Consider the following 14,439-nt stretch of genomic DNA (forward strand, 5'->3'; position numbering starts at 1 on the left):
TAAATTTTACTATAGAGATGGAACTTTTTACCCCTTGGGGTGCTTGATTTGCGGAAATTTCTGCCTTGCACCTTGCGCAGATTAACCAATGTCTCCTTTCTAAACCAGACTCTGTGGTCAGAGAGCTCATGAAATGGCCAACAGGGTGACCGTGCCTTTGGAGGGAAAGGTTGGTGCCAGCAGCTGTTGTTTTGACCCCAGCAGTCCGTGTTGGAACACTTGTGTTTTCAGGCTGTCACACTTCAACCACCATGGCTCGAGCACAGGCTGTCTGTGCATCACACAGCATCACAGGTATGCTGCACTACCACGCCAAGCATCAAAATCCCTCTCAAAATGTAATATAGCAGTAAGAGGCTGGCACTTGCTTCTCGCAGCTCAGTCCATGGAGGATTTACATCTCTACTTGAGCACAATCTCTATTAGTGCTGCTCATCTGCTTCCTGGCCTGCGATCGTTCTGGTTTATGTGCAGTCCCTGTCCAGCCCCTGCCCAGGGAGTGCTGATAAAGCAAAAGCCATTGTGGCTGGCAGCGACCAGCTCGAGCCTGATCACATTTGAGTTCCAGCCCTCCTGGAAGCTTTCAGGCACCATGATCTCCACACACTTTGTCCCTGAGGATGGCCTTCATGGGTCCCAGGAAGTTCTGAGTTCAGAGGAGGCCACGAAGATGATTCAAGGGATGGAGCAGCCCTGCTACGAGGAAAGGCTGAGAGAATTGGGATGGTTTGGCCTGCAGAGGAGGAGGCTCTGTGGTGACCTAATTGTGGCCTCCCAGTACCTGAACGGAGGCTGCAAGAAAGATGGAGCAAGACTATTTACGAGGGCCTGGAGTGACAGGACAAAGGGGAATGGCTTCAAACTGATGGACGGTAGGTTTAAATATTAGGAAGAAATTTTTCCCTGTGAGGGTGGTGAGGCCTCTGCACAGGTTGCCCAGAGAAACTGCTCAGATGGTTGTCCCATCCCTGGAAGTGTCCAAGACCAGGTTGGACAGGGCTTGGAGCAACTTGGTCTAGCGGAAGGTGTCCCTGCCCATGGCAGGGGGTGGAACAAGATGATCTTTAAGGTCCCTTCCAAGCCAAACCGTTCCATGACTCTGTGATCATCAGAGAGGTGGGCGCAAGGAAATCCCTCGGGTGCGGGCAGGCAGGACGGGACGGAGCCTCTGTCTCAGAGACCGGGGGTGTCCGGAGGGGGTCCCCGCCGTGTCTCCTTGGCGATTATCGCGACTATCGCCGCCCCCGGGCCGCGCTCAGCCCGGCGGGCCCGGCCCCGCCCCTCGCGGGGCACTGTGGGAAGCAGAGGGAACTATGGCGGATGGTGAGGAACCGTAAGTGCCCTGTATGTGTGTGCTCGGCCGGCCCTGCCCCGGGCCCGGGGTCCCCTCTCCCTCCTCCCCGGTCTCTGTAGCGCGATACTGACCCTTCTTTTATTCTCTCTCTTTTAGGGAGAAGAAAAGAAGGAGGCTAGAGGAGCTGCTGGCGGATGGGTTAGTGCGGGGCTGCGGGCGAGCGGGGCAGGGGCAGCGCTTGCTGGGCCGGGGGTAGGTGAGGGCGAGCCGCAGCCCCGCAGGAGCTGAGGGCTGGGAGGAGGCTGCGGGGCCCGCGGGAGGCGCGGGCAGGGAGGAGGGAGCCCCAGGAAAGGTGGCGTAGGTGGGGCAGGGCCCTTGAGCAGCGTGGGCTCGGGGAGAGAGAGGAACCTCCCGGGGAGAGGAGCAAGGGGCTGCCCCGGAGCGGGGTGGGAGTTGCGGGCTCGCAGCTTGGCATGGTGTGCTGAGGAGCTTGGTGACGAGAGGGGGAAAGGTGCCTTGCCGGTCAGGGACCTGGGAGGGCCTCTAGGCTAGAAGCAGGTGACTTAAGTTTTGGCTGAAAATTAAAAATTCAGACTGCAGAACAGTTGTCTCTGCACATTAAAACTCTTAAAATCTACGCACCTGACTTAAAGGCCATGAAAACTAATGTTGAGAAATCTTTAACATCATCTGCTTACATCCCTTAATTTACTCCATTCCATGTGCTTGTGTCCCTCTTCCCCAGGATCACCAGGCAGGCCTGCCTGGGCACTGGCAGTGCATGTGTGTCGGGATGAGGGTCACAACATTGCCTGGGCATGTTGGATGGGAGGGGTGCATGCCAAGTCCCCCAAAAGCATGGAGCTTTGGAGATGTGAAGCTGGCAGGGAAAAGTCTGAGCTTAAAGCAATATAAGGGCTGTGGTACTCTGATAGATGAAACAAAATTTAAAATGAAAACAACTCAATGAAATAAATAAGAATTTTGTTAAACTCTTTTGATACCTGGTCATGCTGTTACAACACAAAAAAGAAACACTTGAAAAAATGGTCTCTGAAATAAAACATAAAATCTCAGGTTAAGTTACTGATGTTTTTCAGATCTCCACAATGTCCAACCCTCTAAAAAGCAAACTGTAGTGTAATTGCAAAAGTGAAACTAGATCTTATCATTTTTATCACTTAGGAAGGAAAATATGTCTCTAAACAGAAATACACATCTAAACAGAAAAAGAGTGCTGCTGCTTAATGGCTGTTTATAGGGACTATATAAAAGAATGAAAAAAATTGTTATTAGTGTCGCCAAACGCAGCTTCTACACTCATTTCCAGAAAAGCTAAAACCTGTAATATCCATAGAAGCAGTTTTTGTGATGTCTGTTGACCCATTTTATTTGCTCAAGTCAGTGCTTAATGCACCTCCTGAAATCTGGTGTACAACAGATGAGGGGTTCTGCAGAGGGAGTGTTGTGTTTATTTACACCATTTCCCATTATGTGGAATATGTGTATTTTCACATTATTATGAAAACTGGGGGAGGTACAAAAGTGCAGCTCAGGTCAAAAGACCATTATGAATTCAAATAATTTTTGTAGGTCTTATTTAACTGCTCATGTAGTAAGTTAACTTCCCTCAACAGTTAACTAGGAAAGAGTTCAGTCTGCAATCAAAATTTCATAGAATCCTAGAATGGTTTGGGTTGGAAGGGCTCTTAAAGATCATCTCGTTCCAACCCGCTGCCATGGCCAGGGACCCCACAGGTGAATTATGATTTATTTATTCCTGCAGTTCAGAGAAGTTTTTCCCTGTTAATGAAAATTTTTTGCAAAATCAGTTGCCTGTAAGTTAAGTTACTATAGGCATGCTGTGTTGTCCATGTCCTGAATTCCGTGAAGATAAAGGAACTCACTCTAGATGTTTTCACCACATTTACCTTTTATTTTGAGATGAGTTACGAGGAAGTTGTAATAAATTCTAAACATTACCCGGCAGTTATCAGACAAGTGCTTTTCATAGTGCTTCATAGGAGAAAGCAGATAACACTTTATCAGTGGTGGCACATCCCTTCCTACTCATGATTTGCAGAGCTCATTTATAACGAACTTAGTTTTATATTAACATAGAGTGTAATCATATTTATTGAGTGGAACTCCTATTTAATTGGGAAGTAAGTGTTGATCGTATAGTAGAAAATTACTTGAGAGCTGATTTTGAACTATTCCAGTAAGTCTTTTAAGAATTTAAATCTATACTTATGTACTACTAAAAGTGACCTGCAAAAGGAGAAAAAAATCTGTAAAATCTGTAAAATTCTGCATTGGAAATTTAAAGGAAGATAACTACAAACATTCCTTTTTTTCAAGTGAGACTGTTACTGCAGACAGGCTCATGGATGACTGAAAAATGGGGCGGTTCTAATTCCATGGTACCATTTGAGGGTGAAGAACATTCAAGATTCATGTATTTTTTAAATATTTATTTAAATAAACTACCCTGAAAATTCAGAGGATGATGTTGGGGCACGTTGCTGTAATTTATTCAGAGCCTCACAATTGCAGTTACAGACTGATAAGTCTGTCAAAAAAAGATACAAGACTTGACTTATGAAAAAACCATCACCCTCAAAATCTAAAGGAACAAGCTCTCTTCCTGTGTCCTCTTCAAATATGAAGGAAATAAAAGTAATAAGACTAGACCCTTTTTTCAGTGCAGGTCAACTTTTACTAGTAACAGTTAAATCGGTGGGTTTATTGAAATGCCTGGGTTGTTTTTCCCCTCTGTGCATATTTATAGTATTGCTTTCTAGTTCCACAAATAAAACCCACTCATGCAAATGCTCATGTGCATAACTTACAGGCATAAAGAATATGCAGATGCATTTGTATGAATGGTCAATAATTTAGGTGGTCTTTGTGTAGAAAGTTGGAGGTGTGGCATTTTTCTGTCTGATTTTGCAGCTGAATTTACTGTGTTCTGTGCAGAATGGCTGTTGATGGTGGGTGTGGGGACTCTGGAGACTGGGAAGGTCGCTGGAACCATGTAAAGAAGTTCCTCGAGCGATCTGGACCATTCACACATCCCGATTTCGAGCCAGGCACTCAAGTGAGAAAGACTTAATTTCAATCAAATATCTGTAGAGTGTGTTGCAAATTAATGTGAATAGGTTCATTAATTGACCACCAGCAATGTGTGAGTACTAAGGCTTCATGTAAAGCTTGTGTTGTAATCAATTGAACATTATGGTCATAGAACATGTTGTGTTCTTTTCATAACTTTGTATTTTTAAGTTGTACACTGTCAATTTCAAGCTTGCTGTCATCATATATAAATACTTAACATCATATGAATTATGCTCTTTTTGAGTTTCACATGAAAAATAGCAGCATTTTTCTCTCCATTTTTAAGTAATTTGATACAGTGAGGAATTTATTGTACTTAAAGAAGAAATTAATGTTAATACGAGTACTTTGAGAACTGGGTAAGACGTGTAGTAGTGTAGACTTTTAAGTATTTCTCCTGTGTTTTTTCTTTTGTTGTGTATTTTGTTTCAGACCTTATGGTTGAAAGTATTTTCCTGTTACCTTTTTAATGTACTGTTCAATTATTCACTAGTTGGAGGCTGGGATCAAGTAGAACAGTTCACAGGAAGCAGTTATATGCTTAAAATTTTCAATTCTTTTTGTCCAGCAAAGTTGTCTGTGTCTGTTTAGATTTATTTTGTATTATGTATCAGTGAAATACTTGAAGATGAAAAGCATTATCACCTTAATCCAAATAATAGTAAGAGTGGACCTTGCTTTTTTCATGGTCAAAAGTAATACAAAAGTAATATACTGATATCAGCAAAGGTCTTGATTTTCTCCAAGTGGAGATATAGGAACTGCATGAAGTGAACAACTGACTAAAGTCCAATATGTAATTGCTTCTGCTAATGCAAAGTTGTTTTATCTGTAACTCACTAGGCACTGAGAACTAGGCACTGAAAATTTATGGTAACATGTTTGTAAGGGTCATGAAACAAAGGACAAATTGTATTAATTTTTTGTTTCATGTTTTCTGCAGGCCCTTGATTTTTTGTTAAGCACATGTAAAATACTAGTTATTGGAGCAGGAGGATTAGGATGTGAACTCCTGAAAAATCTGGTAATTACTGTTTTAACCCTTTTCTTCTTAGAATCTTCTCTTTTTTTTTTTTTTTAATTCTCTTGACAAAACTATATTTTTTAATTGGCTAATATTGCAGTTTTGATTGTATATAGCTATTAGAATTCTAAATACTAATCAACATGTGTAAAATAGGTGTTGATACAGACAATAAACATGAAGAATGCACTTGAAAGGTGGTATTTTCATATGTTGCATGTTATTTATTCAGCTATCTCAGAGCTTGTCTTGAGGGACAACAGGCTGCTCTTTATGAAAAGTAGCCAAAAGTTAACGTGCAGCCTTAGATCCAGTCTGATATTGGTGATTTTCCCTAATTGCCAGATCTAGGGAAATGAAGTCAACTAAGAACAAATCATGCTCATAATGGTACAAGGAAGTGTTGTTTGGAATGCAGTAGTTTAATTTCTTTTTAGTTTGGTTTTTATCCTCACAAGCACTCATATTCATCTCAGTGTATCACTGTTATGATCCCATTTGAGTTTGGTACTTTGGACTATTACTCTACTTTCCCATGTTTCTATTTAAGAACAAGGATTTCTGTCCATCCCTTACTCTGTGTGGGATAGCTCTGTTTGTTCAGAAAATGTAAAGGGAAAAATTTCAAAATGTATATATATAAAAAGATTGAGTCTTAAAAGAAAAAACATATTTTGTACATGACTCAGTTTTTTGGTCACTTCAGAATATCACAACTCATTTCTCTAAACCCTATGTTTTACAGTATTCATTTCCCTTTAACTGCAGTTCACATTGTTTCTTTGTGTGTGATTGATGTCACTACTTTTTCAGATCAGACCCACAATACAGTTTTAAGTTAACTTTTCTGTAAAGTTATTTGCCAGATGTAGTGATGGCCTGCATGCAAATGGAGATGAGGCAGAGTTTCTGTCAGAGGTTCGGTGTATTCTTAGATAGGGAGATGATTTTTGTGTTTGCCTTCTGTTCCAGCATTGAATGCCATGAGGAATGCTGCCTTATTTTGAACTGTGATTTCTGGGTCAATATGCCAGACTCATTTATGCCAACTGTGAAAATAGTCTATGTCCAAAACCTTAAAAGGAATTTTTTAAAAGCCTTTTAAAGGAATTAAACTTTGGTTTTTTGTTCCCACCAAGCAGGGAAGTGCTTATGGTATTTGCTTAAATTCTGTGCTTTTTTTCCCTAATGGATCCTTTTGATTTATCCCAGTTGTGAGGAAATCCTGCAGTTTCCCCTTATAGATCAGCCTACTGTTGGCCTCCCTGTGTTAGGATTAGGTAGGCCAAAGCAATATTGCCTTCAGGAGGACATTGTCTCGGACTGTTGAAATGTTACTAATTCCATCTGTCTAAATGCCAGCATTAGCAGCCCAACAAAACACCTTTGAACAAAGAATGACCATGTACCTGTCTGCACAGGCAATGAGGAGCAAATACATTTGTTCCTCCAGAGGTTGCTTTTTTGGCATGTGGAGTGAATTCTGGAGCTTTGTAAGCATTTAATTTCCCATTAAATGAAGCTGACCTTCTCTTTTCCCAGGCACTGTCTGGCTTCAGACAGATCCATGTTATTGACATGGATACTATAGATGTTTCTAACCTTAATCGACAGTTTTTGTTTCGGTGAGTGATAATTTTACATTTTCACAGCTTAACTTGTTTTGAATGTACACAAATAAAACATGTTAATATGTTCATTATTTTGGTTGGACAAGCTGTCAGTAAAGATTACTGGGCCTTCATGTCACAATAGTACTCAGAATTAACTAAACGTTGCATTTGATTCCTTCTTGTTTTGGGATCTGTGGCATGAAGAAAGTCAACATATGTTCCTTGCCATTCCAGTACAGCTAATGACTAATGGAAAAGGTGACACCAAGGAATAAATGCACACAGATGGAGGTCTCAGATTTTCTGGTACCTTTTTCATCCAAGTACAGTGAAAAATCATTGGATTTTTTTTGGTGCTGATAACTGTAGTTAATTCTGAGGCTCTCATATCTGATGCTTTAAAGGGATCATGGAATGATTTGGGTTGGATGCCTTAGTATTATCCATATCAATAAATTGTCCTAAAGTAACGATTAGCCACTTAATTAGGTATTGCAATGCACAGAGATTGGAAAGACAAAATCTGCTAAAATAATGCATTTGGAATTGCTTGGGTTTTTCCCAGACCGAAGGATGTGGGGCGACCAAAAGCAGAAGTTGCAGCGGAATTCCTGAACAGCCGCATTCCCGACTGTGCTGTTGTACCGTATCCTTTCACAGAGAAGCCCTGAGGGCTTCAATATCCTAGAAAACTCTGTAGGTGGTAAGAGTATCTGAAGTATTTTGCTGCCATCCTGTTTCTCATACAATAAAGAACACATTCATTCAGCTGGTGAGTTGAAAATTCTTTCTATGTGCCATTAGCATACAGGGAATCTGCATGGGAAAGGCTTGGAAATTATTTTGTATTTTTCCATTGAGTTTTTATTCAGGTGCAATTTTCAATGAGATACTGGAATTATTCACCAGTGAGTTTTGCGTAAGTACTGGTAGGAGGCATTAGTTTATAAACATAGAGCAGCACTTACTGATAGAGGACTTGGTGAGAGCACATGTTTTGAGCTTCCTAAATATTTCACCTGCTGAGCTTTCCCATTTGTGACAATTCCAGTGTGCCCTTTACTAGTTGTGTGAGATGTTACAGCTCCAGCAGTGGGAATTTGACTCTTAGATCACATAGTTTTTTAGGAGGTGTTGTATAGAACTACAGTAATAAATTAGATAATATTTTGGCTTTAGGTTAGCAAATAGAAAACAGTAAACTTAACTAAAAATATATTCCTTTACTGGGTTTGCATTCAGATATTTTAAAAAGATTCAAGACATGGATGAAAGCTTCTATCGACGTAAGTGGAATTTGTTTGCCTGACAAACACCCGCTGGTGCTTTAGGGGAACCTTGCAGATGTTGCTGCTCACTGCTTTTCCTGGTAGTTTGCTTGCTAATTATTTTAGTCTTCCACAGTATACTGGAAATAGAAGTAACACGTAGACAAAATTTAAGTACATCTGTGATACAGGTAATCTAGGGGAGATAGCTAAGCTACAGTCACTGGCCCTGTTATGGACAGAATACTTTGCTTGTCTTAGGAAGTCTGCATTAGTATAGATTTTGAATAATGTTTTTTTCTCCCTAGAGTTTCATATTATTGTTTGTGGGCTGGACTCTATAATTGCAAGAAGGTGGATAAATGGCATGCTGGTAAAGTCTTCAATCTTCTTAATTCCTGATGATTGCTTGAGTTTAGATAACTGAAATTAAACATACTTGTGTAGAATGTGTCATTTAAATGAATGAGGGCTGTTGAAACTCACAGCTTCTGTACCTATTTCTGTTTTCTTTCTGTGAGCTCTCTTACCTGCCCTTTTCTTGAGGTGAGTTAGCCAACATTTGTGCAGTGACTCACAGGGGTAGTTTCAAAGTTAGGTTACATTGCTTCTGCAGTCAGCTTTTGAAAATCAAGAAGGAAAGTTCCAGAGCTTGTCTGGATGCTCCCATTGTGATTTTTTTCTTCATTACCCAAACAGTATTTTTTCAATGACCAGAAAACTGGTCATTGAAAAAAAACTAGGTAGTTTTACCATTGTGAATTTGTTTATAAAACAATGATCTGGAGTATCTACCTCTATTAAAAAAATAAAAAGACAAAACCAACAAATCTGGAATCAAACCCTCCAAATCCTTCAGACCAACCAACCAACCAACCAACCAACCAACCATTTGTTCTGATGAACTCTTAAGAGCATATATAGCAAATAATAGCATTTATTGGGGAGGAAGGGGAGGAGGTAGAGGGTGAAGGAGGTTGATAAAGTCTTGTGCACTGACAGATAAGTAGTGTTTTATATACCATGCACCCCTAAAATAAAGTCTGTATTAAAAATTCAGTATTATGGTGTACCAGTAAGAATAAAATGTTAGGATTTTTTTTTCTTCCTGCAACTTGTTTAAAAAATCAAACCAAACAAAAACCAACAACCCCTTCCTTTATTCATTAGATGTCATTTTTGCATTATGAAGATGGTGTCCTGGATCCAAGTTCCATCATACCTCTAATAGATGGAGGGACAGAAGGTTTCAAAGGAAATGTACGTGTGATTATTCCTGGTATGACAGCATGTGTTGAATGCACACTTGCGCTTTATCCACCACAGGTAATTCAGCCAGTGAATTCATTCATTTTTCATAGTCCTCTGATTTTCTGGTTTCTTTTCCTCGTGCTATGCCTAGTGTATCATGGTTTCTTCTGGTTTTCCTCCCCTGCCCAACCAGGTCAATTTTCCCATGTGCACCATTGCATCCATGCCCAGACTGCCAGAGCATTGCATTGAGTATGTCAGGATATTGCAGTGGCCAAAGGAACAGCCTTTTGGAGGTAATTAGTGTACTGTGCTGGTTCTAAATGAACATTTCTCCTTTTAATTAACTTGAGTTGGGTGTATACTTTTAATAATGCAATCCTGTCCCTTAACTTCGTGTGGTTGATGGTCATGTTGGCTCTAAGCCTCCTCTGAGCTGGAGATGGATTTTCTTTTCTTGAACTCACTTTCCAGTTCCATCTTTGCTCATGTTTCTCACACTGCACAGTGTCTTTCCCGAATGAAAATGTAACCTGTAGCAGCTCTATAAATATGTGCAGTGATTATAGTTTGTGTATAGGGTGTGTTAAAACTAAAAATGTTTGTAAAAATAATACTTTGGTTATTTAAAATGTCTAGTTTCAATAGCTTCAGGGGGTATTCATTTCAAATTAAAACAAAGGGATTTTTTTAGACAAAAAGAATGCTGTGTTTCTGAAGAACTTTTGTAATTGCAATTTATCTGTAAATTCTTTACTGTAGAAGGTATTGCATTGGATGGGGATGACCCTGAACATATACAGTGGATTTACCAGAAGTCTTTAGAAAGAGCATCACAATTTAATATTAAAGGTGTTACCTACAGACTCACCCAAGGTAAGGGGGTGGCATTTTACCTAGTTGTGGCATTTGCACCTGGGCTGGATTGGCATTCTTTGTGTTTGTTATGATTAAGCTGGCAGCTGTGCTGAGAAAGAGTTCTCTTCGCCCTTAAAACAGTAACAAGCAGCTTGTTTCCTGTGCCAGCACAAATATTTTTATGACGAATCAGATGTTCAGGCATTCATGATGAATCAGAGGAACTTATCTGGGACAAAACGGAACATTTTTTTTGCCATTTTATTTTTAACTTGGAGCGGATCCACAGTTTACATTACACGGTGACCACTCTTGCTGGGTCAAAGAGTAGGAACAAAAGCACTTGATTGTCTTTTTTAGGAGTAGCAACATTTTGTGCCAGTTCAGGCTGGTTAAATCTATAGCATCTGTTCTTCTGCTGTCCGTGCCTCTGTTCACCTGCAAGTGCAGTATGCTGTTGCTCATTTCATCAGCATTTTAAACACTAACCAAAATGAAAACTCAACTGTCTTTCCTTTATGCATTTCTCCAGTTAAGCAGGAATAGAACAGAGTTTTAAATTAATTTCCAGTGCTAAATACAGAATACTTGCATTCAGAGTTTGTTCAGTAGTTCTCTTTGCTTGATACCTGCTTTTTTTCAACGTGCTTGATCCATTCCTGAAATAAAAAAAGTGCCCAGATACTGGAGCCATTATACCCGTTTGTTACAGAAATTCCTGGACCCTTTAAAGTACCTTCAGACCCACCCTTTGAAATTATTCTGTCTAAAAGTAGTCTCTCAATAGAATTTCTTGGAAAACCCAGAGCTCTATGTTTTGTCTTTACAGGGGTGGTTAAACGAATTATTCCAGCAGTAGCTTCTACAAATGCAGTAATTGCAGGTATGCTGAAAGAGCTCATTTCACTTCTGCTTTACTGACTTAAGAGTTTTGTAGGACAACACTTCAGAATTGAGAACTTGGGGAGGATAATAGTAATTTTTAAATGTGTCTGATCTATTCTTACAGTCTCATTTCTGTTTTCCATAGGGAAACTGTATGACTGGATACATGTTATGACTCTGGGAGAGAGCAAAAGCATTTGAGACTGGGGAAAAAAATAACTGAAAAACACAGTACATAGGCTTGACATAGTCTCAGATTAGTGCCAGATCTTTGGTGTTAATGCAGCCTGCTGCCTTCAGATGTTTATTTTTCTCTTTACAGATTGTAATACTTGATTTTTTTTTTGTCACTTCTTTGGTACAACTGTGTGCATTAATGTCTGCATGTCTGATAGAGCTAGAAGGTGAAGAAATTGTCTTGTTTTTTTTTCTCATTCCAGCTGTTTGTGCCATGGAAGTTTTTAAAATAGCCACAAGGTATTTAATTTCTTATTAATAACAGCCATGTTTTCCAGCAGAATGCCATGTATCAACACTGACATATTTGTCATTACAGTGCATATGTTCCTCTTAACAACTACTTGGTGTTCAATGATGTGGATGGATTATACACATACAGTTTTGAAGCTGAAAGAAAGGTTAGTGCCATTAAAAGCTGGAAGGGTTGTTTCCTTGATTTGTATTTATGCAGTTTGTGTGTATTTCTGAACCTCAACATTGAATCAATTTGCCCCTAGCACTGAATGATAATATTTCTGAAGTTTTAAAAGTGGAAACTACAATGTTACTGGTCTGCTACTTCTGCAGAGTAGAACTACAAAAAAAGATCCTCAAACCTAAAACAACTCATGGGCAAATCTTACCAAAAAGAGGTTATGGCAAAAATTGATCTGAACATTGGTGGTATTGGATTTTATGTCAGACGAAATTTGTCATTCATAAATACCTGAGTGCTGTTGGGAGTCAATCAGTGACAGACTTCAGAAGGAAATGGGTTTTGTCATTAATATTTGCAACTATTAATATTTCTAGAGCTAGAACTTTTAAAAAACACAACACAAACACTTTTGAGATCTTAGTAGCAGCATTTCTAAAATCATATTTAACATAATGTGTATTCTTGTGCCGTTTCGTGGTAGGAGAACTGTCCAGCCTGCAGCCAGCTTCCCCAAAACATAGAGATTTCCCCATCAGCTAAATTGCAGGAGATCCTGGATTACTTGACAAATAATGCTTCATTGTAAGTTGCAACCATTCTGACTTACTTGATAATTTGTCAGTTTAGCGTTTAAAAATTGTATTTTCTAAATGTATTTTTGAGCTGATTGCTTGGTTTGTGTTTTGTTTGTTTTTAAATGTTTTATTTATAGGCAGATGAAATCTCCTGCTATCACAGCAACTATGTATGGGGGAAATAAAACACTTTATTTACAGGTAATCTGAACACATATAATTGTCTTTAATAATCTGAATTTACATTTACTGAATTTGAAAGAAAATATTTTTCCCTTTTTTTTTTTAATTTGCAGACAGTAGCTTCAATTGAAGAACGAACAAGGCCAAATCTTTCCAAGACACTAAAAGGTATCATGGAGCTGTCAGGTGTAGATTCTCAAGTTAGAGAAAGTCAGTTTCACCCCTCTGTACGGATGTTTAGCTTTATCTTGCATTATGGAGTAGAACATGCTTCATTGTCCTTTTACATTCAATACTCATTCAATTTTACTTTCATATTTCCCAGGTATATCAGTTGTTTAAAGGTGAAGTGCAGGCAGATGCAACAAAGCAACCTGATAACTGCTGTAAATTAAACATACTTCAGTAGAGTTTTACATGTATTTCTTGACGAGGTCTGTTTCCTGGTTAAATTAGATTAATATTAATTTAGCCAACGAGCTTTATTTTATCATATTTATGGTTGGTGGGAATAGCATTCCTAACTTTTTTGGTTTTTTTGAAATTAAAAAAAAAGGCAAAGCACACGGGTTTAATTAAATTAATTAAGCTTTTCTTTCTGTTTCAGAACTGGGGCTTGTGGATGGCCAGGAACTTGCAGTTGCTGATGTTACTACACCACAGACTATGTTGTTCAAGCTTCACTTTACCACTTAATTTATTTATAAGTAAAGTGCAAATACAGCAAGAGAAATCTGTGCCCACCTTATAAAAAAAACATACTCTGTGGGTGTTAAAGCAGCCTGAAATGTTCCTGTTAGTGCCAGCATGGTTGAAGGTTAGGAAATCTAAATGAATCACCGTATTTCAGAATTGTATGTAGAAGCCAATATTTGGTGGATTATATTTGTATAAATGCTTATTCATGTACAGATCTCTGATGTATAGAAATACACTTTTCCCTGGTTTTGTTGTCAAAATGTTCAAGCTAGTGTACTTCCAGACACATGGAACTTTAAGGTGGCTAAAAGTCTTGTTTTCAACATGTGCGTACACATACTTGCAGAGAAAAAACATTTTTAAAAGGAACCACAACAATCTGGTTTTAAGTTGTAGCAGTCCTGAGACTTGCTGAGTCACCTTAAACCAAAGGAGGCAGTAGATGAAAATGAGCATTTCCCTCTTATTGGGTATTGATTTGATCAATTTTATGAAAGGTTTTAAATATGGAAGAGATGGATTAGTTTACAAGAAAGACAAAAGGAGAAAATTATCAACTGTACATGAAAATACAGACGTGTCTCCTCATTGTCCCCAAGCAGCCGCCGTGCACAGCATTGCAAGGTTATGTTCAAGTATCATTGGTGCTGTTAAGGTATTTATTAATAAAAAAATCAGAAAGACACCTGAGTTTGTAGCTTTTCTGTGGACATTCAGGAGCACTTACAACCTCGATTAAAAAACTTGGGGCATCATTTGGCTGCTTTAGTCAGAGACTAAGCAGTGCTGAGTGCCACAACCTGGATTCTAGTCTGATGCATTAGCTGTGTTTAAAGTTTACATTTTTTTTAAACGATGAACTGCATAGTTTAAAAGGACAAGGGTTAATGGGTACAAATTGAAACAGGGGAAGTAGGGGTACATGACAAGGAGTAATGGATACAAACTGGAAGAGGGGAAATTTAGGCTAGATATTAGGAAGAAATTCTCTCCTGTGAGGGTGGTGAGGGACTG

General features: G+C 39.2%; 1 protein-coding gene across 4 annotated transcripts; it reads left to right on the plus strand.

Moving 5' to 3' along the window:
* The first annotated feature begins 1,261 nt into the window (after positions 1 to 1,261).
* On the plus strand, positions 1,262 to 14,110 carry UBA3 (ubiquitin like modifier activating enzyme 3). Of its 4 annotated transcripts, none has more exons than XM_048315857.1 (18): positions 1,272 to 1,333; positions 1,451 to 1,492; positions 4,274 to 4,394; positions 5,355 to 5,435; positions 6,978 to 7,060; positions 7,614 to 7,694; positions 8,291 to 8,334; positions 8,625 to 8,689; positions 9,487 to 9,642; positions 9,761 to 9,863; positions 10,330 to 10,443; positions 11,255 to 11,308; positions 11,751 to 11,787; positions 11,867 to 11,948; positions 12,450 to 12,550; positions 12,681 to 12,744; positions 12,840 to 12,894; positions 13,334 to 14,110. In XM_048315857.1, the coding sequence occupies exons 1-18, from the start codon at positions 1,314 to 1,316 to the stop codon at positions 13,420 to 13,422; spliced, it is 1,392 nt and encodes a 463-aa protein (XP_048171814.1). In that variant the 5' UTR covers positions 1,272 to 1,313; the 3' UTR covers positions 13,423 to 14,110. The 4 variants fall into 4 exon arrangements, with proteins under 4 accessions (XP_048171815.1, XP_048171814.1, XP_048171816.1 ...); XM_048315859.1 differs by having other exon boundaries at positions 1,288 to 1,344; XM_048315860.1 differs by having other exon boundaries at positions 1,306 to 1,323.
* The last annotated feature ends 329 nt before the right edge of the window (positions 14,111 to 14,439 follow it).

This window comes from Corvus hawaiiensis, chromosome 11 (genome assembly GCF_020740725.1).
Source record: "Corvus hawaiiensis isolate bCorHaw1 chromosome 11, bCorHaw1.pri.cur, whole genome shotgun sequence".
Lineage (NCBI taxonomy): Eukaryota > Metazoa > Chordata > Aves > Passeriformes > Corvidae > Corvus > Corvus hawaiiensis.

Coding starts and splice junctions, on each gene's coding strand:
- UBA3 (XM_048315857.1), top strand. CDS start 1,314: ATGGCGGATGGTGAGGAACC. Junction 1,334..1,450: donor ATGGCGGATGGTGAGGAACC/GTAAGTGCCCTG, acceptor TCTCTCTTTTAG/GGAGAAGAAAAGAAGGAGGC. Junction 12,745..12,839: donor ATAAAACACTTTATTTACAG/GTAATCTGAACA, acceptor TTTAATTTGCAG/ACAGTAGCTTCAATTGAAGA.